Source organism: Citrus clementina, unplaced genomic scaffold (genome assembly GCF_000493195.1).
Source record: "Citrus clementina cultivar Clemenules unplaced genomic scaffold, Citrus_clementina_v1.0 scaffold_5, whole genome shotgun sequence".
In the NCBI taxonomy this organism is placed as follows: Eukaryota; Viridiplantae; Streptophyta; class Magnoliopsida; order Sapindales; family Rutaceae; genus Citrus; species Citrus x clementina.
Genome location: NW_006262201.1, coordinates 26,269,605 through 26,281,462, shown reverse-complemented (window position 1 = coordinate 26,281,462; position 11,858 = coordinate 26,269,605). Strand labels below are relative to the sequence as shown.

Here is an 11,858-nt window from a genome sequence, read left to right as displayed (position 1 = left end):
TTATAACCTAGGACAACATGTTGAACAAAATATATCCTTCAAAACAGGAACCTGAAGCAGAGCAATTACAACCGTTGGCACGAATGCAACTAGGCCCGAAAGCACAACGATCCAATTTACTCCATGATCATAAGCTAAGAAAAAGGTTGAGAAAAAAGCTACCATCACGAATACAATAGACACGAAGAGCGCCGAAAGTCCACCTAGCAGCTTAAGCGGTAACGACATTAGAAAATCATCTTCTGCAAATTGTGATGTGAGGATGGACAAAAAGAAAAGTACGGAGATTATAGAGCAGGAGAATGCGATTGCGTCTGCTATTGCAAAGACCTGAAACCAATTCTCTCTAAGATGAATGGGTAGTCCTGTTTTATCATCCTTACCACCCGGCACTGTGAAGGCTGCTGCAAATACCATTGTAGCCACAAGTGTTGCAACAATCATACTTGAACTGGCTCTGCTCTTCATCCATTGTTCTCCTCTTCTCAACAACTCCAAATGCTCCACAGTGAATAATTCTCTAGGTGTTTTTCCGTCATAATTTTTCATTTCTTTATAAGAAGGTTGCACGATCATTTCAACCTCCTGCCATTATAAAATAATATTATTAACACTAATAACTTGCATTGAATCTTCATAAGGCTAGTATCGAATATCATAGGAAAATTAGGAAATTGGGAAATGAATTTTTATTTTTATTTTTTACCTTATATATTAGTAACTCTCGTTGCATTTCTAGAGCTGCACCAGATACGGTTCTGTACGGACTTGGAGTTGGATATTTTGCAGCCAGATGCAGTATGTTATTTCCACAGCTATCTAAATAGGTTGCTAAAAGCTGCTTATTGAAGCCTTGCTCGTAGATTAGATTGAATATATTCATATGACGATGCAAAATGGCAACGTGAAATATGCTGCGACCATTTTCATCTAATTCATGAACCAAATCAGGATAAGAGCCAATGAGCTCAGCCAGGAACTGAATGTTCCCTACTTTAGCTGCATCGAACAATAAGTTTGTAGGTTTTCTGATCGCTTCTGCAACATCCACATCTTCTTGTCTAACTATTTCTCTCCACAGGCACTTGACTAGTTCAAGGGCTTGATTATTCATCAGCTCAATATTTCGACTGCACTTCATTATTCCTAGGACTAAGGTCAGAAACAAGTGATTAACAACTGATAGTTTAAAGAAAAAAAAAATACTGCTAGTATATACCTATCTTAGGGTTCGACCGAGTGATTTTAAAGTAGTTTTCTTTGATTGATTAATCGAGAAGGTAGGAGTTAAATAATTAATAATTTGGCTCCAAAGTAATTTAAAAATAAAAGACACTGTAAGGAGTATCAATAAATGGAGAAACTAATTACTTGAGTTAATAAGGCTTTTCGGTAGTCCTCCACCTGTGTCTGCAAATGGAGAAGGATTTCGAGCCAACATATGCAAGGCCGTTCCATGTTGCACATGATGAGTTAGAGCTAGTTGTCTGTCACTCTTCAACAATTTCAACGCCAGATCTGGCCAATCACCATAATTAATTTTATCCCAAACCCAGAAAGTCATAGTATATAGACTGCAACTTAGAAAATCTTATTTATGCGATCTCTAAGATTTACTTACACTACAAATTCCCCATAAATTCTATAAATATATTAAAACTGCAATCTTTGCTTTTGATACACAAAATTTTGGTTACTATGATACCAGCAACGTAAAAAGACAATGTAACACGCCAGTGACAGACTAACTTTTTGTTCTTTTATTGCTATTGTTATATATTATGTGAATTAAAAACTTTAAAATGACAATATTAGAATATTAAACACGACAACAGGAAGGAATTATGTTTACTAACCATGAGTCATGAGTTCAAACATTAAATTCTTGCATAGGTCACTTTTCGCTAATTAGACAAAGAAATAATTATTCCTTGTCTATTTCCTTTTATTTTTTCTAATTATCCCCACCAACTAAAATATACCTGTTACTCAAATACAAAGAATAAAGACATAGGCATCTCTAAACTTCATTAAAAAATAATATGAAATGTGATGTAGCATCCGTCCATGGAGTGGTTGATAATTTCTTTTAAGTTTCAAGTGAATTTATTGTATTATCATTATCTACTTGATAAATGTTACATCATTTAATATGAAATTTTTTAATAAATTTTTGATCCAAAAGGCTAGGCTATATTTGGAAAATTTTGTTTGAGCCTCTAAGGTTATCAGCTATTACCAGGTTTACCACTAATATATTTATGAATTTACAAACCTGAGAGACGAGTTTGAATTGTTTTCAAAATTTAGTTCACCTGCCTCTTTTTCAAGTTATAGCTATTTACACAAATGCCTTTTAGTTTCAATTATTAAAAAATTTATTAGAGGTTTGTCATTGTAATCTGGGGACCCAACATCCATTTCCTAATTTCTTAATCTTTATTTTCCTCTTTCTTCTCTCATGTACACAAATTTGTAAAAGCCAAAGAATTTAGCACATATTTTAAATTTATTTTTTTCTCTTTGTTTTAGTACCTTTTTTTTTTTCAACTCTCAAATATTAGCTTAATATTTAATGCATTCACTTTACAGTTTTGTTATTGTCCTTACTTTGATTATTTGAATCATAACTCTCAAAATCTAATCAGTTTTATACTATAGTATTGTCAAGCGCAACTTTGACAGTGCTTAATTATATGTATATTCTTTGTACATATTTTTTTTCTTACATATTAACGAAACGTATTTCAAATTTTTTTAGCAATTTCTTTGATTGAGATGAATGTTATAATAAAGGCCTTACCTCAGCCTGAAAAAAATTTCTGGCTAAATCTTCTTGAATATATGTGTGTTTTAATGTACCGAACTAAAGCATAATGAAATTAAGGACACTTGCTTAACATCGAATTTTTTTATTATTACTATTAATATAACTCACGCACCCATTGAAATTCGAACATAATACTTAAAACTTAACTTCCAGGGGCTACGTATCTAAAAGATAGAATTTTATAATCTGAATGTGTCTTGTACTTACTGAACAAACCAGTGTCGACACATGTAAGGAATATAACTTTCTAGTCCTCAGTTGTCAATTCCTTTTTACTTTTATGGAATAAAAATGATGCAGTATCCGTTTGTCCAAACAAAGCAGCAAAGTAGAGCGGTGGCATGTTTTTGTATTCTTTGTACATTTTTTTCTTACATATTAACGAAATGTTATTTGAAACTTTTTTTTTTAGCAATTTCTATGATTAAGATATATGTTATAATAAAGGTCTTTCAAAAGAAAAATAAAATAAAATAAAGCGAAGTTTCTTTCTCTCAGGCCGAAATAATTTCTGGCTAAATCTTCTTGAACCTATGTGTGTTTTAATGTCCCAAAAATAAAGCATAATGGAATTAAGGACATTTGTTATTAATATAAATCATGTGCCTTTTAAAAAACTCGACATAAAACTGCTCCTTACTACTAGAGCTAAACCTTAACCTCGGCGTGCTATGTATCTAAAAGATAGAAATTTATAATCTGAATATGTCTTGGTACTTACCGTATAAACCAGTGTCGACACTTGTAATGAATATAACTTTCCGGTCCTCAGTTGTCAATTCTTTTTTACTTCTATGGAATAAAAATGACGCTGTGTCCGTTTGTCCAAACAAAGCGGCAAAGTAGAGCGGGGGCATATTTTTACTGCCTCGGATACCCAACAGACTCGGATTCTTTTTAAGCATTAAATTAGCAATATCTACAGCTCCTGCAGCAGCAGCAAAACAAAAAGCTGTGTTCCCATTTTCGTCCTGAAGTATCAAATCTTCTGGATCCATAAAGTTTAGCAATTGCTGAACGAAACTAGTTCGTTTTGCTCCTGTTGCCACATGAAGAACAGTTTGATGTCCATCTGTAATGGCCGCACATAGTATTGATCGATAATCCTTTTCCAATAAACCTTCAATTTCCTTCGTCTCTCCTTTTAGTGAAGCCTTATAAAGCAGCAAACGTATACTGCAGCATAGTTTTCTCTTTTTCCCTGTTAGAATTTTGAATCTTATAAAAGTTGAATTTTATGTAACATCAAGAAAAGAAAACAAAAGAAAAAGAAATTCTTACCAGAAAGCAAGTGAAGAGAAGGCTTTCTAAGTACTCGAGTTAATGAACTTTTCTCGCTCTCAACAAATTCTGACACTTGTATTGAAAACGAACCTCCCATTTGTGAACAAGAGTTCGAACTGAAATTCCTTTTAGCCATTTCACCTGAACTGCATATTTGCATGTCTATGCAAGTTACATGAACTGCATATATAGGTCTTGAACTTCATCTTGCAAATACTTATTAACAAACAATTTGTACATTTGTTTTCTTAGTTCAGGCCATCATGTGAAAATAAAATACCTTGAATCTGACTTAAATTTACATCACTTAAGTTAATTAATTAGCTCAGCGTTACTTGATTTCCACTTCCACTATTAATTTATAATAGACAAGTATATGTAGAAATGAACTAAAATCGAGTGTATACAAACATATGTATAAATGGACTTCAGAGTGATGATTCTTCAGTACTTGAAAAAAATTTAAAAAGAAATGAAAAAATAAAAACCTGGACAGAGATACTTGAAGAAAAGTTTGATTGGAGAAAGCTTCCAACAGAGATATGGTCACCAAATCAACCCCACTAGAAGTAATACTTGACTTATGATTAATGTACTCCACTTTCTGTACTCACCATATATAGGCACATTCAGCTTAAACCCCCCCCCCCCCCCCCCCCCCAATTTCGTGTACCCTTTCTTCCATTTCTTTTTAATTTTTAATTTTATTTCTGTTTTCTACTTAAGTTTGAGAGTATAGGCACTCTAAATGTTTGCATTATCCCTATCTACACAAAATTGTGTTGTACATATGCCAAAAATCAAGTGGAAAATGAAGAATTTAGATAAACAAAATATAATAGAACCTCTATAACCTATTTTTTGATAAATTAATAATCTCTACTATATTATAATTTTTTTTGTCCTGACTTGGGCCAAAGGGCAAACTTAATAATTTCGATAAAATAATAAGATATTTTTGTTTTGAAAATACTATGTGGTCCCATTCATATTATAAATTAATAATTTCTTGAAATTACAAATCTAATTTTTATGATATTTTATTAAATAAAAAAATGATTCTGTTGTTACTAGTTTTTTTTCTTGAATTTAAATATAGTTGAATTTCATCTCTGATTTTTCTTTTGCTTTTAGAGGTTCTAGCGTCGAATTCTAAAATTAATAAATTTTAAATTTTTTTGTTAATTTAATTTATATTTAGTGCATTAATTCATGTTTGATTGATTAGATTGGTAAAATACAATGAACTTTTAGTTGAGTAAGATGTATCTTCATTGAATTGTATATATACTTTATACATTAATTAATTAATACATCTTTAAATTAGTAGGTTTTGTATACTCCCAATATTATTAATTTATAGAAATTTTACTGTAAATATGTTGCTCTATTAACAAAATATAATAACGGAAAACAATCAAATACAATTATTATAAGTATTATTTTTCCATATTTGCATTCTATAATGGGTATAATTTAGTTACCAGATTTTGTAGGCCATAATGGCTATGATTATATGCATGTACTATTGGTTTCGATTTTTGGTTATTTCTACGATTCTATCTTCGTTTGATAGCATTTTCTTTTGATTTTTTCAGATTTAAAAAATATGAGAAGTCTTTAACAACTTATTTAATAACTTTCAGTAAAATTCTGAATTAATTACCGCTAGACGTTTGTTGAGGAGTAACTGTTACTACAAGTGGCCAGCCATTTTGAATATTTTTTCAATTTTAATTTATAATTAGCCTAGCCAGCGATTGTGTACAATTTCGTGGATAGAGTTAAAATCAATTTTTTAGCTTTTTACATTTTTAAGATTCGAACTAATGTGACGGGCGAAAGTTGTTTGAGAATTATTTAATCAAACTCCCAGAAGCCACCCCTGCAATTTTGTGAAATTACATTTAGTTTACATATTTTAAAAATATGAGGGATATCATGCCTATAACTTGGCAAAAATATACAATTCCCCCCTACCTTAAAATATTATTATTCACCCCCGAAGAATTAAAAAAAAAAAAAGGATCATTAGTTAATTTTTTATATCATTAGTTAATATTAATATTTAGGGAGTAGGTGCCAGCTGGTAGTGGTGGAAAAGAGAGAACTGGTTAGGCTGCTCGCCTGCTCCGGTCTGCTCTTGGATAATATCTTTTAAGTCCGGCTAAAAGAGTAAATGTTCAATGTGCCCTGAACAAACTTTTTCAAATGCCGTAACAAATAAGCAATTATTTCAACTCCTAAATCAATTTAATTTTTTCTTCTAGACCATTTATCTCCTCTAATTTTCAATTCATTCACTTTAATTTTATTATTTTCTCTATAAAACAACTTTGAATAGCAAATATACCTCTCTTTTTTTGGCTCGAAAAGAGACTTCATCAAATTTTAAAACTTTTAATATCAAGAAAATCATCATTCTAGATACTAGCATAATATTATTTATATCGCATATCATCTTGAGCTATAATTTTTTTTTATTTTCTTTTAAAAATTATAATTTAATTTTGATTAGGTTTTTTTAGAATTTTTTAAATATTATATTTGAGTTATAATTTTCTTTGATTTGCATAATTGAGTTATACTTAATTTATATGCTATTAAACTTGCTGATGGAACTAAATCAAATAAGTAAAGAATGGGCATGATATATGAAGACATAAATATTTAAAATATATATATTTTTTGTTCAACCTAGTCTAAAATTATTTGCTTGCTACAACATTCTAGCTAGTTTAGTTAGAAAAACCTTCTGGAGTGGTACAAAACGTTGGAGGTTTAGATTCATAATCCTTTTAGATGGGTTGGCAGGAAAAGGAACAAGAATTTCACGTTCTTCAATTTAATTTCCAATATTTAAAAAAAAAATAGATCAACAATATAAATACGATCAGTGACAATTACTAAAAAGAAAATGCTATTTTTCTACCAAAAAAATTAAAGCAAAAGTATTTTACTTTAATAAACTATTAATATTTGTAAACTAGTACTATCCATATTAATTAACAAAAATCATTCCATAAGTTTATTTAGTTAATAAAAAAATTTGGTTATAATAGATAGTATTAAATTACAAATTTGACTATTTGTAAAATATTTATATGTTAAAAAAGTTGACGGTTCTTTTGCTGGAAATAAAAATATGTTATTTTTTGAAGTAGTTACAAGTTTTAAAACAGTCTTGTCCTAGGGAGTATTTTGAGGATGGGATATTTTCATCCACTATTTTTGTTAATTTACCCTACTTCTAGAAAATAATTACAATAAGAATTGTGCTATTTATAAGTTCACAATATTATTAAAAAATATAAATTAATAAAAGTTTTGTACAATTAATCAATTAAATCCTTCTATTAATTTTTTTCTTAGGTTCTTTGATCATAAGTTTTAATATAAATTTTATTTCACTATTTTATTATTATGATATAAAAAGACAAAATTAACCTCATAAAACATGAGTTATTGTATCTAATAATTTAGTTATTTAATTTTGCAACTTATAATCTAATATTTTTAAATGAAACTTAATTATTATTTCACTATCCTTGTGTGCAAATGACATAAATTTGACAGTCTAATAATTTATATAAGAATATTGCTATAACGACACTATGTTAATTTAATTAAAAAATAATAATCATACTAATAAAATAGTATTAGAAACAACAAGTTTGGTACAAATTATAAAATATTAAAGTTAAAGTAAATTCTTGATAATTTTACTTTATAAGGGTAAAATAGTCAATTTAAATTTATGTCAAACCAATCTTTGTAATCAAATATGATAAAAAAGTCCAAGTCACAAAAAAAAAGTGAATTAATGTGCAACTTTTAAAAATAATGTGCAATTATTATAATTATTTTTTAAAAAATGGGTTGGATTTACAAAAAATGTGGGGTGGAGATATCATCACTCATATTTTGATTCTCAATTCTTGTAATAAAGAAAAGGAGGAATTTCACTTTACCCTGCAAATCGTGACATAATTTAATTTACTCACACTATAATTGAAGATCATTGCACCCCTCCCCCCCAAAAAGTTAAAGTTTACTTCAATAGTTGACTAACTTTGACCAACATTCATATTTATGTATAAGAGAAAAAATTTCCTTAAAAATTCAAAATTTTACATTATAGTATAAATATGTAATTGTAAAAAATTTAGAATTTAGGAATATTAAGATTATTCATAACAAATAAATTTTTGTAAAAACTAGAAAACAAAAAAATTTACATTATTCATAAAAAAAATAAAAATTTGTAAAAAGTAGAAAATAAAAAGTAATATCATTGCTCATAACAAATGAAATTGCGAAACTCTAATCTTTCTTAACCAAATTGACCACAAATTTACAAAGTTCTTAACATTTTCATGCCACCGCTAGCTAGAGGAAGAGCAAAAACCATCGTCGTGCTCATGTAGTGCCTCACCTTATTTTTTAGCAACATAGCACCATAAGTCAATAGAAGCATATGAGGCTAACGTATACTCAAAAACTAACTCAAGAGTTTAGGGTTACTTTAATCTTATATGATTCGTTGAATAACTATTCTTAGCTAATGTGGGATAATGTCTTCAACATCTCTCATCATATGCAAACTGGTGTTTTTAATCTGGTCTTCACCACATGGTAAGGTAAAGTGAGCTCACTCATGAACCTAATTCATACTCAAAAGTTAGTTAAAGAGTTAAATGTTACCTCAAGCTTATGTTATTGTTCAAATGAATATTCTCAACTACATAAATAAATATTCTCAACTGATATGAGATAATATCTTTAATACCCCTTGTCACTCGTCTTTTTGCCTAGCCCTTGTAAGCGCAGTTTCCTGGACAGTAGTTGTGCTTGGCTTCTTTCTACAACAGTGGTAACCGCATGCTGCTTTAGTTAATTTATTGAAGAATGGAGGTTGTCCATTATGCAAATGAATTTGCGCTTCATTTGATGAATTTTAATTAAATTTGAGTTTGGGTTAGAGTTCAAAAATTGATCTAAAATATTTGATGAAATTACCTTTTTATAATTTATATTACTTTTTAAAATTATAAATATTGGTAATATTATACAAAAAAAGTCCATTTTACCCTTTAGCCAATTAAAGTTAACCAAAAAAAATAATGGAAGGGGATGCGACGATGTTTTTCAATTATTGTTGGTTAATTGAATTATGTCATAACTTATAGGGATACAGTGAAATTTCCACTTTAAAAAAATCCACATATAGTGATTATCTACTATTTTTTTAAATTTACAGTGAAATGTACTCATATTAAACTTCAGGCAACTTGTGCAATCAATCCTTCATGTAATAGACAAATCTAAGACGGCAGCATTATGATGGGCCTGTTCGCTGTTATAAAGTTAAAATTTAATTACATATACGCTCCTTCTAATAAATAATGATCAGATCATTTGTTTTATGAAATGATCAATACAAAATTAGATTAATAGTGAATTTTCTTTCTCTTATTATTTAATCTAATGACAATTCAATTTTTTTTTACAATTATGTGAGTACAGTTTCAATTTTAGATCTCTTTACTTTCAACGAGAAATTTTACTGCATTAACTAGAGATTTTACTAAATTTACTAAATGACACTGACTTTATTTATTTATTAGCCCCAATGACAACTGTGGATTATTAGTACACATGGTACTAAATTTTTAAATGTTCGGATGAAAATTTTAAAAACAAATGCTGACTTATCTCGTTCCCCGACGGCGCCTACTATTGTCTTTAGTTATTGGCTTGCATGCACGTTCAATATCCTTCTATATCTGTAATTCCTTAATTTTTAATTTATAAAGGAATTCCTTTTGATGTTTTATTTTTATTTAGAATAGAAGTCCTTTCCTTCTTTCTCCATCACAATCATATTATGATATAGATAACCAACTATTAGTATATTTATACTGCATTGCATTTTTTATTCTAACCCTCATTAATCTGCTAAACAAAATCCCACACAAATTTCGGAAATCTTTTTGTCAAGTTGCCTTGGCGGTATGTGTGTGTGGATCGCTCTCTATATACATAATATTTTCAATAAGATTCCACACTTTATTACAGTACAAAAAGAACTATTACACCATTGGATGTAATAATTTTTTCGTACAGTAATAAAGTGTGAGATGATTTATAAAAATAAGTGCTAATATATGGAAATAAGTGCTAATATATGGGCCACTTCGGCCTTGGTCGGAGTGGAGATTGTGAGGGCAGCGGTTCAAGCCCTCACAAAAGCATTTGTGGGGGCTAACGTGCTTATTTGTTTAATATTTCAAAAATTTCCTCTCCCTCGTGCAATACGAGTGGAGTACGGACATCCCTCTTCTGTAAGGGATTATTTGTCTGGGCATGTACTTCACAGAATTCAATGTAATAATATAAGTCCCAATTATGTATTTCTGATTGTAAATATCAGTGTAATATATCTGCTATAATAGCAGTTGTAAATATCTGTGTAATGCAGTAATATGGTGATTAATCAGTATTCAAAAAAAAAAATGCTAATATATGGTCTTTTTTTAATGAGGACATTCATCCTATATATATATATATGATAATTTTTCAAATTAGGATCCTAAACTTTCTAAAAGTTCGTAAAAACAAAAAATTAGTGTGTGTGTGTGTATTTGGTCCAAGATTTAAAGTTCGAGAAAACTATTAAACCGTACAGTTTAATAGTATAATGTCAGTACATTATTAAATCATGTGGTTTAATAGTTTTTACGGTTATTACACTATAAAATCGCATGGTTTAATTGCTTTCCTAAATTTAAACAAAATTAAGGACCCTGGATATATATATATACAAACACACACTCTCTAATGAGAGCATCCTCATTTTGTTAAAAGAGGGTGCTAATAACAGAAAAGAAACATAGTTTTCAGTGTATGAAAATTTGTAATTTTTTTTTTGTTGTATTTTAGTGTGTATCCTCACTTTATAAAGTAAAGATGCCCTCACTGGAGAAATACTACACACACATACTTCTCTCATGCGGGCAACCTTATTTTTTTCACGTGAATATGTTATATTAAGCTATATGATTTAAAATATCAGTTTAAACACGCTATTATAATATATGACTTTATAGCGAATTGAACATTGACTCTCAAATTATTTGATTTAATAACATATCCACAGAAAAAAAATAATTAGGGCACCCGATCTGTATATATATATATATGTATGTATGTATGTATGTATGTATGTATGTATGTGTGTGTGTATGTTGACAGCAGTATCTTCCGGCATTGCCTTTTTTTAAAAAAAGAAAAATGGACCGGCATGCCTTTCTTTGATATTCGCTACATCGATGTAATCAAAGGGCTTTTTATATGATAAAGCTAAATACTTTATATGTAATTGAATTTATATTATAAAATTTAGTAGCAACAAAGTGGCAGTAGCTCAAGGAACGTGCTGTTACAACTAATCAGGGTTTAGAAACATGCTTACAGATAAGAATGAAGACATTTCTCCAAAATAATAATCATTAAATAAATAAAAATAACAAAAGGTTTGAACTAGTCAATTATTGCGTCTTTGAGAAGAATCCATGTGTTAGGAGATAAGAAACTGCATTAACAATTCGCTACTTGAAACTCCAAAAACCCATGTAGAACACAGAAGAACTCAAAACTAGGTGAGAGCATCTGTGTTAACAAATTTAAAATAATTTCCCAACTGAGATAAATAAGAAATCTAATAAAATTTAAAGAACATAAG

General features: G+C 29.2%; 1 protein-coding gene across 1 annotated transcript; it reads right to left on the bottom strand.

Annotated features, from left to right (window-relative positions):
• LOC18042869 lies at window positions 1–4,250 on the bottom strand. Its single transcript, XM_024183696.1, has 5 exons — window positions 4,112–4,250; window positions 3,552–4,031; window positions 1,372–1,518; window positions 707–1,152; window positions 1–585 (listed from the first exon to the last, which is right to left on the bottom strand). The coding sequence occupies exons 1-5, from the start codon at window positions 4,248–4,250 to the stop codon at window positions 1–3; spliced, it is 1,797 nt and encodes a 598-aa protein (XP_024039464.1).
• Window positions 4,251–11,858: the final 7,608 nt, after the last annotated feature.

Bases quoted from the DNA above. Each gene is read 5' to 3' on its own strand.
- LOC18042869 (XM_024183696.1), bottom strand. From the start codon at position 4,250: ATGGCTAAAAGGAATTTCAGTTCGAACTCTTGTTCACAAATGGGAGGT. The intron at 1,519-3,551 runs GTAAGTACCAAG...GTGATTGGCCAG, and splicing joins TGTCGACACTGGTTTATACG to ATCTGGCGTTGAAATTGTTG. The intron at 1,153-1,371 runs GTAATTAGTTTC...TTCTGACCTTAG, and splicing joins GAAAAGCCTTATTAACTCAA to TCCTAGGAATAATGAAGTGC.